The sequence below is a fragment of the Phaseolus vulgaris genome, chromosome 5 (assembly GCF_051622355.1).
Source record: "Phaseolus vulgaris cultivar YP4 chromosome 5, ASM5162235v1, whole genome shotgun sequence".
NCBI classification, from domain to species: Eukaryota; Viridiplantae; Streptophyta; class Magnoliopsida; order Fabales; family Fabaceae; genus Phaseolus; species Phaseolus vulgaris.
The window spans coordinates 38,378,959-38,396,971 of NC_143502.1; the positions used below are offsets into that span (position 1 = coordinate 38,378,959).

Here is an 18,013-nt window from a genome sequence, read left to right on the forward strand (position 1 = left end):
GATACGTGACATTGAATATGTGTGTCCAAGTCTCATAGACTAAGACACCAAAGTGAGAAACTAGAGGATTTATTGTATCGTCATATCACATGTTGGAGTTTGAAAGAGTGGATCAAAATACATGTTGAAGTCTGGGTAAGGATAGTTAAACCCACAATGATCCATGAGTTAATGTTTGCATACCTAAGGTATTAAAATGGATAATGTGTTAGATCTCTGGTAGAGAACACTTAATATGGGTCTTCTAAGAGATGTCAGTAGATTTATTCTTTGATGAATATCCTAAATATGTAGATTCATGTGTGATTTATATATATATATATATATTTATTGAATAAAGATGATGGATTAGGTGAGGAATTGTGAATTTTAATGTTAAATTAAATAAATTAAAATTTATGTATTTATGATTTTTCATTTGGTAGTTTACCTTATTGTTAACTTATTGTTAAGGATATATATTCATTATACAAGCAGACCTTATAACTATGTTTAAAGGTACGTTTGACTGGGTGTAAAATCAAGATCTTGATTTTAAATTTATATAAACAGTTAAATAGTTACATAGATTTTTGTAAACAATTTGGAGGCATTACAATAAATATATAAAAAATAATTATACTTATGCTAATTCTTATGCTTTCATCTTATTATTGAATTGTAATTTTAATAAAATTACATCACGTCGTTAAGTTTTGTGGAATAATTTATACTATTGTTTCAATACTATTTTAGTAAATTTTAAATTTATTTTATCTTTCTAGAATTAATTAATCCGACTCGTCAATTAGTTAAGAGCATTTTAGAAAACAATTAATGTATCATATAAATATAAAAGAATCTTATATAGAAATAATAATAATAATAATTTTGAGCAATAATTCAAGCATCTTATATCAAAATTGATTGGAAAAATTTATCTTTAAATGTTTTTAGGAGAGAAAAAACATCTATAAGTAACTCGTGTGTATCAATTAGAGGGAGGTATTTGGAATTTGATCTGTTTTGCAAATAGTGTGCGGGTTTTTGAAGATATTTGATTTGCGATTTCTTTTATCATGATTTTGTTGAACTTGAGTTAAGTGAATTTTATTGACAAATTGTGTAAATTCTCACATTTTTAATTTAACATAAAAAATAGAGTATTAATAAATAAAATGGATAAGCTAGGTACTACATTCTTCTATATTTTTAAAAATGTTAAATTTAATAAATTTAATTTTTAATATTAAATATCGATCATACATGTTCATATAGATGCTATTTTTAGATATAATATTAAAAAAATACAAAATCATTCCTTTAAACAAACATAATTTTTAATTGATATATTATATGATTTCTAATAGAGGTAACATTACAGGGCAGGTACGGGCCGGCCTGCAGTTTGCTATGAGAAACGCAAGAAAGATTCACTATTGTTAATTTCTCCTTGCACCATATCAATTACAACATGCACCCAATCCACTATCGAAAATGACAAAAATACCCTTTATAAATGGCGAAAATAACCTTACACAAAAGGAGGGTGTAAATAAAATTCACTTCCATAACCTTTTATCTGAAAATATTTCGGATTTTGATATCTGAAACACATTTGAATTCTGGAAATTTTTATCCAAAATACTTTTTAATTTTGTGTTCCAGATTTTTTGTCCAGAATTTATTTTTTATTTTTGAATTTTATTTACTATTTCAGATTTTCAAATTCAGAATAAGGATATTTTTAGAATTTTGTAAAAATGATAGGGTGCAAGTCAAAATTAATACTCGCTGACTCACTTAGGCCTGTCTGCATAACTCGTAACTCATGCGGATCAAGGACGGGACGGGACATGCCAGTCCACATAATAATAAAAATGGTGTTTCTTTATACATCTCTCAAATTTCTTTTTGCACCCCATCAATATTAGAAATCAATTTCTGAAAAGAAAAATAGTTGTTCTAGATTTCGAAAGGTAAAATAGATTTTATGGAAAAAAAGCTATTTTTTTTTTCTCTTCTAAATTTTCATTTACGAAATTGACTTTTTATGTTATGAAAATTAAATTTTGAAATTGATGAGGTGTAGGAAGAAATTTCAAGGGGTGCAGAAAGAAACACCCTAATAAAAAATACAAAAATTGTCTCCTCCAATTTTTATTGTCTATACATATTACAAGAAAATTAATATTTTTTTTTTATTTTCAATAAAATTTTAATTTTTCATGTGGACTATCCCTTATGCAAGATGAGCCAACCTAATCTGCCTTTTGCGGTTTAATACGGGTTAGATTGATATGTCTAATTTAGTTAATATAATGACTAATTATTTTTTATCTCTAAATTTAGTTGCTATTTAATAATTTTCTTGTAGTGAAAAGTTTAGAACTCGAAATTTGGAAAGTATTACATTTTAAAAGTTCCAACTTCCATAATAGAATTCATTTTATTTTTAAAATTTATACCAAAGATAAACCAAAGTACTACAAATTCATATTTATCTAGAAATATATTGAGTTTAAATTTTCAGTTTTTAATACTGTCTAATCTTCTATGTCTTCAAAATAAACTTGAAGTTTCAAAAAATTTACTTATAATGTATATGTCAAGTTTTATAAAGGAAAAACTCTAAAGTGATTATTCTTACTTAAATCTTATCAAAATGCAATATTTGTTAAGAAGTGTAATTTAAGCCTAATTCAATCTTATGAAATATCCTTATTTTTAATCGATGTGGGAGATCCAACACATTCCCTCATGTCGAATCTCCCACATCGATATTTAACAACTCCTACGTGACACTATATATTATTTAACAACTCCTACGTGACACTATATATTATGAGTAGTTTGATAGCGATCCGATAGTAAGTGACTCAACAAACTCTCATTATAATAGACTATAAATGACCCCGATACCATATTAAAAAGTGAATTTAAGTCTAACTCAACATTATAAAACTTATTTAGAAAATATTCTCATTCCATTTGTAACATGAAATGGTTTATTTATATTATTACACATCACCACTAATGTATATTAGTGATGGAAAATACTCTATTATTTCATAGAGAACAACTTGTTTTCATCGTTGATCGACAATTTTGTGCTCCCTAGTGTTTGGAGATCAACATAATACTGGGCGATCCACCCTTTGATAATGCTTACCTCCTTGTTCCTTAGATCAACCAACCATTTTGGATCACTAGTAAGATTTTGAGGCACAAGATCCAAGCAATGAGATCCTGAAAAGGTTACATTGGTCAAAGGTTGAAGTAGCTTTTCCATTTTTCTTCCTCCAAAACAAAAGGATTGGGGGAAAAGTATCTATAATGTTAAATTATTTTTATTATAAGTGTATCACCTTTAAATTCTAAAAATATTTGGGCTAGATATTTACACTTCTTTTTATATTTTAATCTAAACAATTATATAATGTTTAATTTTCTCATCCTCATGTAAAAACTGAGAGTCTCTCGTAATATCAGTTTAACCAATGATTTATTGAACATATAATGATGTTAATAACATGAAAACTGTTTAAATAGGTATAGTCCAACTAATTTAAAATGTTTCCCAACCGAAATAGTTTAAGCGAAATAAATATTATTTAAATTGAAATAGATTACTCTTTATTTTATCTATAATCCATAATGTAAAAAGATTTAGGTTGAGTCTACCTATAAACTTATAAATTGAACTATTTTTATAAAATAATAATTATATTTTAAAAAATTAAAATAGTTTATTTTTTAGAATACCTATAAATATTATAATTTATATTTATTTATATATTAAATTACTATACTTAATATTTAATTTTAATAATATGACTTAAATTTAAAAATATATATTTGACTTTTATTTTACTTTTTTATTTTATCTTTTTAAATGGGTTCACTACAAGAAAATCATGAAATAGAAATCAATTTTTAGAGACAAAAAATAATTAGTTGCTTTAGTGACTAAATTATATACCATTTTAGATACTAAAATTTTTTTTGTTTCTAAATTAGTTTATATTCTTGTTAAATGGTTTCTAAATTGGTATCTAATTAGCTACCAAAGTTTTAACTAAAAATTATTTAGATTTTAAATTTGGTAACAAAAACCTTGGTTGCTAATTAGACACCAATTTAGAAACTATTTAACAATGATAGAAACTAATTTAGAAACTAAAATTTTTTTAATCTTTAAAATGGTATCTAATTTAGTCACTATAACAACTAATTATTTTTTGTCTCTAAAAATTTGTTTTTATTTCATGATTTTCTTGTATTGGTTAAAATGGTGTTTGGGTCATCTCAAGTTAAAAAGTTATGCTCTATTTATAGAGAAGGTTTGAGAGAGAGAGAGAATTGAGTAGGAATATAATTCTAAGGCATACCATCAGCTGCTTGGATGGCAACAAGACTGTCTGATAAGTCCTCCAGAACCCTGAATTTATTCATAGAAGATTCATACAAAATTGTCTTAGAATATTGTTCTCAAACAATTCACACCAAAGTAATTATAATCCAATTCAGATCATTTATGTATTTTGCAGTGCTTACCCCCCACTACTATAAGGGTCTCTTAGTCCATTATAGAAAATGATGTTGCTACCAAACTTGTTAAGGATCAACTTTATACTCTGTCATCATCCACCACACAATTAAACACAACCATATCCTATATGTAAATATCAATATAATCTTACAATTAAAAAACATATTTGATTCCTGCTCAATCTCTTCTAAAAGTTATAATTAAAATGAAAAAATGTTTCAAATTTTTTCTAAAGAATTTAAAATTGTTTGGAGATTGAATAGGTTGATCCTTGTGATTGTTGCAGAGAAAAGAGAAGAAAGAAGCACTTACATGGCCACCATAGTAAGTGGTGACCCAGTGAGGGCGAGGCGAGACATCATAACGTTGCTTGCACGAGTTGATAAAGTTGTTTAAATTAAAAGGTCGTGTTGGGAAAATAGAATTGCTTCCAATACCGATGGGAAACACTATTTCACTACATGTCTGAATGAATGTACAGATAAATTCACATTATTAGAATGTATAATAGTATGAATAAATATTAAAATATAAAAAATAAAATTAAAAGTTAGAATAATATTTTACACTACAAGAAAAACATGAAATAAAAGCCAATTTTAGAAAAAAGAATTAGTTGTTACAATAACTAAATTAGAGATCATTTTAGAAATAAAAAAAATGTTTCTAAATTAGTTTCTATTATTGTTAAATAGTTTATAAATTGGTATCTAATTAGCAACCAAGATTTTAACTATCAATTATTTAGTTTTTAAATTTGGTACCAAAAACTTGTTGTTAATTAGATACCAATTTAGAAATCATTTAACAATAATAGAAACTAATTTAAAAATCAAAACTTTTTTATTCTCTAAAATAATATCTAATTTAGTCATTATAACAATTAATTATTTTTTGTTACTAAAAAATTAGTATCTATTTCATGATTTTAGTAATTTTACATTAAAAGTAGCTGATAACTTTTAATCAAGATAATATAAATAATATGAGAATTAATTATTATATTAACAAATCAGATAATATTTTATAGTGATATTTGGTGGTGATTAAGGTTTAATAATTGAAAGTAGGTAATTTTATTTTTTTGTGTTAGGCTATGTTATTTAGAAATAAAATGATAAAAGAAAAATGAATAATTAAAAAAGTGCAATGATCTTTACCTGCCAACCCCAACCCTCAGCTGTCTCAGATACAGTAGTAGAAGGAGGATTAACGAAGCATATGCCATCTCCCCTTAAAGCCACCAGCCCTGAATATATCTTACTCAACACATCACTTCCATATGAACCTCTATCAATGCCACCACAAATCACACTAACAGGATTTCTTGCTGGATCATTGTATTGAGCTGCAACAGTAAACAAACTTTGCAGGTAGCTTTTCAACTCTTGAGAGCTTGTTAAGGGCCTGTAATAAGTCACACACTGAACTTCAATATTATTAGCCCTAACATCCAGTTTCAGACTTTTTACCTAAATTATTTAGACATTCTTGAATCCATATCTAGATATTGTCAATATAACAAAGTTAGAATTTTTTATATTGTACTTAAAATGAGACATCACAATTTTTTGTTTTCAAAAAAATAAATTCATTTTTTATTAAATGATATATAATTATTAAAACTTACAAGCAATATATTAAAACCACCATCTCACTTTTTTTTAAAAATTAAACACATGTAACTTAAATAAAGAATAAAATAACAAACATGATAAGAAACTTTCATTGAATCATGATGATGGTATGGTAGGAGTATTAAAATTAAAAATTAATTTTGTTCAAGACTTTAAGGCTGTGTTTGGATGAAAGAGTGAAAATGAGGGAGTGAATTTGAGATGATTTGAAGAGAAAGTATAAAGAAAGTTAGGGTGTTTGGATTAAGGTAAATAGAGGGGAGAGTGTGAGGAAAGTTTATGAGTGATGTGATGGATGTGATTGAAATTATATTTTTTTAAATTAATAAAAAGGTAAATTTACTAATTTATCCTTATATTTAGAAATTTTTAATTAAATATTATTTAAATATTTATAATTATACATATTTAATAAAAACTTATTTTTCTATTAAATAATATTATTATTTTATCTTTACTCTTTTGTAATTAATATAATTATTATATAAATTTATTTCTTTATTATTAAAAAATATATTTATTTTTACTATTTTTTATATTTATAATTTATTATATATAAAATATAATTAATTATTTTTATTTTATAATAATTATTTTTTATAATTTTGATTATATTTTTAATATTTAAATTGTAATTTTATTTTAAATAAAATAATAATAATTTAAATATAAATAAAAAGGATAAAAAAGTAAAATAAAATAAATATATATGTAGACAACTTTCTTCGCATATTTGCCAAGAAAGTTTTGAAAGTAAAAACTGTCACGATTTTTGTGTTTTTCAAAAAAAAAATTTAGTTTTTTAACTTTCTGCGCTGTCCATTAAATCTTTGTCTTTTCATTGTGAGAAACAAACACAATCTAAATTTTAATAATAAAAAATTATATTTAGATAACTAAATTTTTATTTTTTAATTATAAAAAATAAAAATTTATAAAAGGAAATTTTTATAGGACATCATTATTGAAGTAAAATTTGGAAAAATATAATTTTAGTTGTTTAAAAATAATATAATATGATAAAAATCATTTAAAGTAAAATAAAAAAAATTATTATAAAAGGATTAAACGTGAAATTAATTTTGATTGCTAGTCCAAACTTGAAACATACCAAATACTTATAATAAAAAAAACTCATTATATAAAAATCATGAAATATAAATCAATTTTAGAAATTCATTATAAAAATATTGCTAAATGATTTTAATGAATATTCATGTTTTAGAGTTTAACAGCTTAAAAAAATTAATGTAAATTCTATTAAGTATGATTATTGTCAGGCTATAAAACAAAATACGTTTGGAAGAATGTTACAGAGGCACTTTAAGCAACATGCTTGTATACCGGCAAGTGTTGAATCTCTGGCTAAGAAAGTTCATTCCATTTGGCTGATAACCTGCTCTGTCAATTTCAGACCACGACCTCTGTATAGTCTGGAAGCATGTTAGGCTGGCTTCCTGCATATACCAACTCTTCATTATTAACTCACCTTTTTTATGATATATTTCATGATAAAATTAAACAATTAAAGAAAAATTAAAATCAAAATACGATATATTACTCTAAAGTTCTTTGAAACAATATCATAATAACTATTTTGTGGTGTAATATCATCAAAGTAGAGGATTGGAGCAGATGAGGCCAGAGCACCAATGGTGATGTGAGGATATTTGAGCCTAAACCATGAAGCAAGCACTGCATATAATAATATAATAAACAACATCAGCAACATATATAAGAATAAACAACAGTAACATAGAGTACATAACTATGAATGAAGAGATGAATGATTTGAGGAACTAACTTCCACCATATGATGCTCCAACCACAATCACAGGGGACTTTGGTGCATTTAGTGTCTTCTTAATATGTATGATAACTGATGCATAATCTGCTAGTGCTTGAGCTGAGTTGAAATATCCAATGGTGCTTGCATTCTGAAGTGCTTCATCCCTTGATCCAAATGGTACTGATTTCCCATAGTAACGGTGCTGATGATGAATTTGCAATCTGTCAAACTCAAATGCACCTTATAGAATATTGAAAAAAAAAGTTCTATAAAATTATAAATACCTCTATGTAAACCAAGAGAGCCTTAAAGGAAGCAGCGTTTTCATTGAGAAAGCCCATGCTTTCAGGGGAATTATCTATTGGTTCTTCTGCACCCAAATAGGCAATTATTGGGGAATTAGAACTGGCACCACCCCAATACTTGGAATTCATCAGATATCTTTGTTGAAAAGTTTTGTAACTTTCGGGCCTATAGTTGAAGTGATCAAGAACCTGTTGGTAGTAAAGTGTTTGAATGGTATCTGCATAAGTTTTTGCATCCCAAGTTACAGGGTCATACAAGATTGTATCCCTAGGAATGGGACTCAACCTTGGAATTTCCACAATAGCATGTGTTGAAGTGAAATAGGTTGAGTAGTACATGAGAAAAATGAAAAGAAGGCATTGAAACAACAAGGGGTGGCGTTCCATTGCAACAAAGGAGAATAACAATGGCTTTCAGAATAATCTATCATATTTCAGATATATATAGTGTGATCCTAGTGCAATTGCGTTTTTTTCTATTTTTTTTTTATAAAAATGTTTTCTAGTAGGCATTAGTATGTGTACCGGGACGGTCGACCGGTCTATTGACCCGGTCAATCCACGCGTCAAGACCATAATTTAAGGTACGAGGTCGACCACGTGTCATGTGTTGCCGACCGACACAAGGTGCTCAAAGTCAAAGGTTGACCCAATTAGCAAAGGTTAGCCTACGGTTAGGAAACGACCTAATCCAACCCTAATCACTAAACAACCCCCTAATCCGGCCCAACAGCAAGGGCCCATCAAGGTAATATAAATATCACGCATTCCAAGGAAGAAGGTACGTCATTATCTACAGTATTCTAACCAGCCGAATACGATACCCCACTGACTTGAGCGTTGGAGTGCCATCTGCAGGTACCCCACCCGCTTGAGGAGTCATTCAGTGTGAAGGACCGAAGGAGGAAGTGAAGCACGACCGACCGAGTGACATCCGAAGACAATAGTTCTCCCAGTCCCCAACCTAGTTCGAGAACAATTGGCGCCCACCGTGGGGCCGAGGAGAGCCAGCAGAGACCACAGCAGTAGATGGTATCAACCCGCAACATGACAAGCATGACCGAAGCAGATCAAACAACAATGATGATGGCCCTTCAGAGGGAACTAGCAGAGATGAGGAAGGCGCACGAGGAAGCCGCTAAGAAGAACGAGGAGGAAATCAAAAGCCTCCAAGAAGAGAACAAGCGGATGAAGAAACTGGTCGAGGGGGTGCCGTCCCTTGCCATGACCAATCAGGCCGGCAGGTCCCACGCCACCGGGGCCGGCCTCCAGGCCGAGAAAGACACCAAAAACGACTTCACTCTGGAAATGGATGGAGAATCCCATCCCAGCAAGACAATCAACACTACCGCTCCGGCGGGTCCGGACCGGCGCCATCCCTTCACCGACCGTGTCATGGAAACCTCCCTGCCGGACAAATGGAAAGGCTTCAACAGGGATCGGTACGATGGGACGACCGACCCAGATGAGCACGTGGACGCATACACGACCCACATGAGTCTGTACACCACAGACGACACAGTGTTTTGCCGAGTCTTCCCAACCACTCTAAAGGACAGCGCTCTGAGCTGGTTCACCAAGCTCCCGGCACACTCTATAGATTGTTTCGAAACCCTGATAGCGAAGTTCGACGTCCGGTTCGCAACAAGCCGCCCCCACCATCTAACATCCATAGCCCTGGTCGGCATTCGTCAAGAGAAGGGGGAGTCCCTCAGAACGTTCATTGACCGGTTCAGCGAGACCACTATGAGCATTCGCAACCTCAGTCCTGAGGTGGCAATGCATCACATGCTGACCGCCCTCAGACCAGGCCCATTTGCCGATAGTCTGTGCATGCAGCCGGCTACCAACCTCGACGATCTTAGACGCCGAGCGGCAAAATTCATGCAGCTGGAGGAACTTCGTGAGTTCAGAAACAACGCCGAGCCGAGGCAAGAGGGGAAAAGAAGGAGGATAGAGAGCGGCAAGGAAGGTCCTGAACCGGTCGGGACCAGAAAAGGGACAATCGTGGCCCCCGCTTCTCCCGCTACACACCTCTGAACGTGGAAAGAAGCAAAATTTTGCAAGAGGCCTTGAGCACCGAGCTGATACCACCGCCCCGAAGGGCCTTGAGCCTAGAAAATGCCGACCGCAGCAAAAGATGCCGGTACCATAAGAATACTGGCCACTCTATTGAAGAGTGCCAAGCCCTGAAAGACAAAATCGAAGAACTCATTCAAGCCGGGCACCTCAGACGCTTTGTGCGTGGGACCCGGGAGACGCGCCGCTCCCCATGCAAGGAGCAAACGCCTAGAAGAAGAGACCGAACCCCCCCAGGCCCACGAGAAGGTGACAGGCGGGGAGACCGACGGGGACGAAGAGACGACCCCCCACAAACCGACACTCGCAGAGGCCGAGAGGTGATTAACACCATAGCCGGAGGGTTTGGTGGCGGAGGCAGTACCAACAGCGCACGCAAGAAGCACCTACGCGCCGTCCACCAGGTAAACCTCGTCTCCGCCCGGCCAAGGATGCCACCAATCACGTTCACAGACGAAGATTTCAAGGGGATAGACCCAACCCAAGACGACCCCATGGTGATATCGGTCGATATCGATAACTTTACGATCAAAAAAACCCTTGTGGATCAAGGGAGCTCGGTCGACATATTATACTGGAAGACCTTCAAAGCTATGAGAATACCGGAGGAGGAAATGATGCCCTACAACGATCACGTGGTCGGCTTCTCGGGGGAACGCGTAGGAACGAGGGGCTACATAGAGTTGTACACAACGTTCGGCCTGGAAGGGGCCAGCAAAACCCTCAAGATCAGATACCTGGTTATAAACGCCAACACGTCCTACAACATCCTCCTCGGCAGGTCGTCCCTCAACAAGCTGGGAGCAATCGTCTCCACGCCCCACCTAGCAATGAAATTCCCTTCCCTCTTAGGCGACATCCTGACCATCCACGTAGATCAAAAGGTCGCCCGAGAGTGCTACGCTGAAAGCCTACGAGTCGAGCCTACACAACAGAGGCCCAGCGGCAGCCGTTCGCCCAAGCGCAAGATCGCCGGCCGTGGGAGAAGTCCCCACCGGCACTCACCCCAACCAAAGAAGGGCATCACCATGGCAGATCTGGACCTCAGGGAAATCGAGCCAAGGACGAGCTACGCCAAGCCGAACTTGACGGGGAGAACCGGTATACGAGCATAGGCACAACAATGGCCACCGCCGATGCGGACTTCGTTCACCAAACTCTCAAGAGGAACGTAGACCTCTTTGCCTGGACGACTGCCGACGTACCGGGCGTCCACCCGGACATCATCACCCATCGCCTTTCGGTGTATAAAGAAGCCCGCCCGGTAGCACAAAAGAAAAGAAACCATGGGGAGGACAAGCGGCTAGCCGCACGAAGTGAGGCCGAGAAGCTCCTAAAAGCCGACTTTATAGCCGAGGCACGATACTCCACTTGGCTGGCCAACGTCGTGATGGTCAAAAAGTCAAGCGGCAAATGGCGGATGTGCGTAGATTATAAAGATCTCAACAAGGCATGCTCCAAGGACTCATATCGCCTTCCCAACATCGATCGGCTCGTAGACGGAGCGGCCGGTCTCAAAATATTGAGTTTCTTAGACGCCTACTCCGGCTACAACCAGATCAGCATGCATCATAGCGATAGAGGTAAAACAGCTTTCACGATGGACGGCGCAAACTACTTTTACAAGGTAATGCCGTTCGGCCTAAAGAACGCCGGGGCTACCTACCAGAGGCTCATGGACAAGATTTTCAAAGGGATGATCGGCAAAAGCGTAGAGGTGTACGTGGACGACATTGTGGTGAAGTCCGACTCGTGCGACCAACACATCAAAGACCTACAAGAAGTTTTCGACGCCCTAAGAAGGGTCAACATGCGCCTTAACCCCGAGAAGTGTGCGTTCGGCGTTGAAGGTGGCAAGTTCCTCGGCTTTATGCTGACCCACAGAGGGATCGAGGCGAACCCCGACAAGTGCAAGGCCATAACAGAAATGAGAAGCCCGAAAAACTTGAAAGAAATTCAACAGCTGCTCGGCCGGCTGACAGCACTATCCAGATTCGTACCCCGCCTCGCCGAACGGATCAGGCCGATAGCCACCATGCTCCGCAAAACCTCGAAATTCAGTTGGAATGAGGAGTGCGAACAAATCTTCGGCCAGCTCAAAGAATTCCTGTCTTCGCTGGCCGTCATCAAAAAGCCCCGTCTAGACCTACCTATAGTGGTCTACCTAGCGGTGTCAGAGGAAGCGGTCAGCGCCGCCCCTCGTCCAAGAAGTGGACCGCGAAGAGCACCCGGTGTACTTTGTCAGCCGGACGCTCCATGCAGCCGAGACCAGGTACCAAATGATAGAGAAAGTGGCACTAGCCCTGGTGCTGACAGTAAGGAGAATGCGCCCGTACTTCCAGAACCACGAAATCAGGGTAATGACCAATTATCCTATATACAAAATTTTATCTAAACCCGACCTTGCAGGACAGATGATAGGGTGGTCGGTCGAGCTTTCAAAGTTCGACATCAAGTACGAACCGAGGGGCGCCATTAAATCCCAATGCCTGGCGGATTTCGCAGCCGAGCTCCCCAGAAACACAGAAACCTCCGCCAAATGGATCCTCTACGTGGACGACTCCTCCAACAAGACGACTTGCGGAGCTGGAGTTGTCCTCGAGGGGCCTGGGGACTTGCTGATCGAACAAGCCCTCAAGTTCTCCTTCAAAGCAACGAACAACCAAGCGGAATACGAGGCCATACTGGCCGGCCTCAACTTAGCAAATGACCTAGGCGTGCGGGAGGTCGCATGCAAAAGCGACTCCCAGTTGGTCGTCGATCAAATCAAAGGAGAATTCGAGGTCAAGGAGCCCCTCCTCCAACTGTATTACCACACCGTCCGTAACGTCATGGCCAAATTCGACACGGTAACAGTCCAACACATACCACCGGAGGAAAACGAGCGTGCCGATGCACTCTCACGCCTGGCATCTTCGAAAAAACAAAGCCACCACCGATCGGTCGTTCAGGTGCGACTAGCACAGCCGAGCGTAGGTGACGCCGAATGCATGACAATCACCGAGACCCACACATGGATGACCCCGATCACCCAGTACTTGGAGCACGGAACATGCCAACCGGGGGAAGAGAAGAACATCAGACGGCAGTGCGCCCGGTACACCATGATCGGCCAAGACCTATACCAAAGGGGGTACTCAACGCCACTCCTAAAGTGCCTCACCAAGGAACAATCCCAATACGTGCTACAAGAAATCCACGAAGGGGCGTGCGGGAGCCACTCCGGAGCCCGAACGATGGCGGCCAAGATAATCCGCGCAGGGTACTACTGGCCGACCGTCCACGGAGATAGCGCTAATTACGTCAAGAAATGCCAAGAGTTTGGCCCCCTCCACCACCGAAAACCAGAAGAACTGCACAGCATGACATCACCCTGGTCGTTCGTCATGTGGGGAATGAACATCATTGGTCCATTCTCACCAGGCAAAGGCCAGACGAAGCATCTGCTAGTCGCGGTAGATTACTTCACCAAGTGGATCGAGGCCGAACCACTAGCCACAATCACCGCCCGAAACATCTAAAACTTCGTGTGGAAAAACATAGTGTGCCGATTCGGCATACCACACTCGATAGTCTCCGATAACGGCCGGCAGTTCATCGATCAAGGCCTCATGACTTTCTACAACGACCTCGGTATTAAATCCCTCACAAGCTCCGTTGAGCACCCACAGACGAACGGACAAGCCGAAGCGGCCAACAAGGTTTTATTGAACGAACTAAGGAAGAGGCTCGGCACTGCCAAGGGAAGATGGACGGAGGAGCTGCCCCAGGTCTTGTGGGCATACCGCTGCACTCCGCAATCCACCACACAAGAAACCCCTTACAGCCTCACGTACGGCACCGAGGCCATGATACCAGTAGAAGTCGGGGAACCATCCATCCGATGCCAACTCTTCGACGTATCCCTCAACAAGGAAAGTCTGGCGGTCGGCCTCGACCTCTTGAACGAGCTCCGGGATAAAAGCAAGATACGCGAAGCGGCATGCAAGCTCCGAGCGGCAAGGAGATACAACTCAAAGGTCCAGCCCAGAAGCTTTCAACAAGGCGACCTCGTTTGGAGAATGCGCAGCAACGTTAGGAAGTCGGACGGCAAGTTCTCATCAAATTGGGAAGGACCATTCCGAATCCGAGAAGTAGGAGAAGGGGGAGCTTATCACTTGGAACATCTATTGGGAAAAATTGTACCTAGGACGTGGAATGCCACGCACCTAAAATTTAATTTCAGCTAAACATGAATAAAATATACGCACTCTTTCCTCGACCGGCCGATCCATCGGTCGGAGAGGTTTTAACGAGGCGTTTCGTACATAAGTGTGTATAACAAATGACATGAACGGTTCGGCCAGGATGTAGCCCTAACCGGCATACCCTCCCGTAACCCACACGGTTCGGCCAGGATGTAGCCCTAACCGGCATACCCTCCCGTAACACACACGGTCCGACCAGGATGTAGCCTTAACCGGCATACCCTCCCGTAACACACACGGTTCGGCCAGGACCAAAGTCTGCCTAAACACAGTAAAACCCGCCTAAATCGAATTCGCTAAAGAACGACCGACTGATCGAAGTCCGTTACAATCACTTGGTTGATTTTAATTATCACAAGTCACTCAGTTGATTTCATCTACCGACCGGTCACTTAGTTCTTTTTACTTAGTTAATTTTACCACGATTTAAGGTTAATTGTTCCAACCCACTCGGCTCGTAAAGGCTCGTTCGTCCAGAAAATGCAGAAGTAATTAAGGATAAAAAACACACTTGTATTAATCAGAAAGGTGGGGGCCACACCCCGACCCCAGGGGAACAAAAACATATACTAACCGACCGCCTTAATCTTCAACGTTCAGAATGGCGGTAGAAGGATCGGTCTCTTCAGCAGGCTGACTGCCCCCAGCAGGCACCAAGCGGCCATCAACAACCTCCATCTCTTGGTCAAATTGACCAGAAGGTGGAGGGCCTCCGTAAAGAACCTCAGCTTGGCAGACGGCCAAGTCAAAACTTTGGTTAATCAAAACCATGGTATCCTCCATGGTTTTCAAAACCTCGGCTTCAGCCGCCTCCTTCCCCTGCCGCTCGGCAACGGCCTCCTTCTCCGCCAACGAGGCCCGGCGATCGGCCTTCTCCAACGCCTTGCGGAGAAGCACAACTTCCTCAGCCTTCTCAGCGTCGGCCTTCTCCAGTTCGGCCAGCCGACTCTAGCGCAACTCCAGCTCGGCAGTTTGCGCACACAGCTGCTTCTCATAAGTTGTGTTGGCCTCCATGGCCTGCTTCAAATTATGACCCGCCTCTTGCAGCTCATGCTCAAGGCGGGAAATCTCCTCCGCATGGCCCCTCCGAGCCTTGGCACCCCGCCGGGCCAGCACCAGTCCCCAGCAGATCATCTCGATACCACCATCGAGAAGATCATCCTCAGGGACCGACTTAATCTCCTCCTCAAGGTCGGAGGGCAATCTGAAGCTGATGGCCCGGCTGAAAGTCCGGTCGCCCCCCAGCAAGGCTAAAGCCGAAGCATCGGATGAGGCTATAGGTACCGCCACCGCCGTCGGAATGGAGCGGTTGAAATCATCGGTGGCGGGAGAGGCACCCCTGGCAGACCGACTGGGTGGGGGTACCGGCATCTGCCCTGCCTCTCGGACCGTGCGGGCGATGTTATCACCCTCACGACCGCGTTTCTTCGAGGGGCCCGCCCGGGCACTCTCCTCGACCCGGGGCCTAGCACTTGTGGCCCCCCTCTTCTCGTTTAGCTTGTTCTTGAACGTGTGCAACATCTCGACCGCCTGGGGGATCTCTCGCTTGGCGATTTCTGCAAATAAAAGGAGAATCGGTCAGACAAAGAAAGAAAACAATGGAAGAGGGGGCGAGGGGACAAATGTAAACGGCATACCCTCGAAAGCTTCCTCGTGATTGGTCGCACTGTACAACGACATAAGCGGCCAAGCGGGGAGTTTCTTAGGAAAGTTATCGAACAAAGAGAAGATCTCCCGCTCATGCTCGCTCGGATAAGCCGGTCGCGGCCAATCCGTTATCTTTGTTGGACTTCGCGACCAAAATAACGGAAAGCGGGGTCGGCCAACCTTGTCGAAAAAGTAGCGCGTTCCGGCCGGCTCCACGTACACTTTAAAGAACTTTTCTTTAAAGTTCTTGTAAGAGGCCGTGAAGGACTTAAACAACACACTACCCGCCCGACTGACTAAAGACTGCCAGCTAATCAGCTTCGCTGGGTAGGAAGAGTAGAAGTGGAGAAAACAAACGGGAAAGGGACGCAACCCGAACGTTCGGCAGACAATGCGGAACGCCTGCATGGACGCCCAAGAGTTGGGATGAAGCTGGGTCGGAGCCACATTGAGCTCCCTAAGGACCCCGGCCGTAAAGGCATCAAAAGGGAGAGATACGTGAAGGTCCGCAAAGAGACAGCTATACATGAAGAAAAAGGGAGGCTCATTAGACGACCGCTCCCTATAAACACGGTCCCCCAAAGAACAGGGACCGAACGCCAACAGAGATTCCTCGGCCGAAGCCTTCAAAACAGGAACCTCGTTCAAGAACTCGGCAACGGAGGCGTCGGTATAAAAGAGGGACGACACCTTGCACACCCGGGGATCTACCCAAACCGGGCCCGCGTGGGGTCGCGGCCCCTCAAAAGGGCCCGAACGGTCCGACGCGTTACCAGCGTCCTCCCTTACCAACCCCGGAGAAGGGACACTTCCCACATCTCCGACCGGGACGGCTTGGCCGGAGGAAGAAGAAGAAGAAGAAGAAGGAGAAGACGACGACGAACAAGCGGGGGGAGACTCAGAAGGAGCAGACATGACTAACCTTTGGACGAACGAAGAAGGCAACTGAAATCGGTCGGGTTGATTCGGATTGTCGGAGCTTAAACAAAGATAACGCGTGGAGCGCTACTACTCCCAGCCCCTATTTATAGCCCGGGAGGACCTCGGAATCCCAAACGTCGCAAGAACCTCAACTGTTGGATTCGTTTGATCCAACGGTTCGCATCGCTTGGCGCCCAGAAAAACCCCTCATTAATGCGCGTCACGTCAATCGCTCAGGCGCCCCCAAACATCACTTCACTCATCATTACACAGTCCGCCCGAGACCCATTCTTCAGACTCTTCGGCTGTACCATCTCTCGAGCCTGGGAGGCAACTGTACCGGGACGGCCGACCGATCTATTGACCCGGTCAACCCACGCGTCAAGACCATACTTTAAGGTACGAGGTCGACCACGTGTCATGTGTTGCCGACCGACACAAGGTGCTCAAGTCAAATGTTGACCCAATTAGCAAAGGTTAACCTACGGTTAGGAAACGACCTAATCCAACCCTAATCACTAAACAACCCCCTAATCCGGCCCAACAGCAAGGGCCCATCAAGGTAATATAAATATCACGCATTCCAAGGAAGAAGGTACGTCATTATCTACAGTATTCTAACCAGCCGAATACGATACCCCACTGACTTGAGCGTTGGAGTGCCATCTGCAGGTACCCCACCCGCTTGAGGAGTCATTCAGTGTGAAGGACCGAAGGAGGAAGTGAAGCACGACCGACCGAGTGACATCCGAAGACAATAGTTCTCCCAGTCCCCAACCTAGTTCGAGAACAGTATGCAACTTAGACTTCTCATTCTCATTTAGGCTGACACCTCAAGCAACAACAATCATCCATCT

At 40.3% G+C, this 18,013-nt stretch overlaps 1 protein-coding gene and 1 pseudogene across 1 annotated transcript; one reads left to right on the plus strand and one right to left on the minus strand.

Annotated features, from left to right (window-relative positions):
- Nucleotides 1–2,944: 2,944 nt before the first annotated feature.
- Nucleotides 2,945–8,694, minus strand: LOC137835678 (uncharacterized). The gene is made up of 9 exons (XM_068644285.2): nucleotides 8,242–8,694; nucleotides 7,973–8,159; nucleotides 7,730–7,863; nucleotides 7,513–7,625; nucleotides 5,692–5,938; nucleotides 4,844–4,996; nucleotides 4,537–4,616; nucleotides 4,371–4,420; nucleotides 2,945–3,228 (listed from the first exon to the last, which is right to left on the minus strand). The coding sequence occupies exons 1-9, from the start codon at nucleotides 8,647–8,649 to the stop codon at nucleotides 3,044–3,046; spliced, it is 1,557 nt and encodes a 518-aa protein (XP_068500386.2). The 5' UTR covers nucleotides 8,650–8,694; the 3' UTR covers nucleotides 2,945–3,043.
- Nucleotides 8,695–9,309: 615 nt separating this feature from the next.
- Nucleotides 9,310–14,570, plus strand: LOC150027623 (uncharacterized; annotated as a pseudogene).
- Nucleotides 14,571–18,013: the final 3,443 nt, after the last annotated feature.

Coding starts and splice junctions, on each gene's coding strand:
- LOC137835678 (XM_068644285.2), bottom strand. CDS start 8,649: ATGGAACGCCACCCCTTGTTGTTTCAATGCCTTCTTTTCATTTTTCTC. Junction 4,617..4,843: donor CCACTTACTATGGTGGCCAT/GTAAGTGCTTCT, acceptor GGATGATGACAG/AGTATAAAGTTGATCCTTAA. Junction 4,421..4,536: donor GACCCTTATAGTAGTGGGGG/GTAAGCACTGCA, acceptor GAATAAATTCAG/GGTTCTGGAGGACTTATCAG.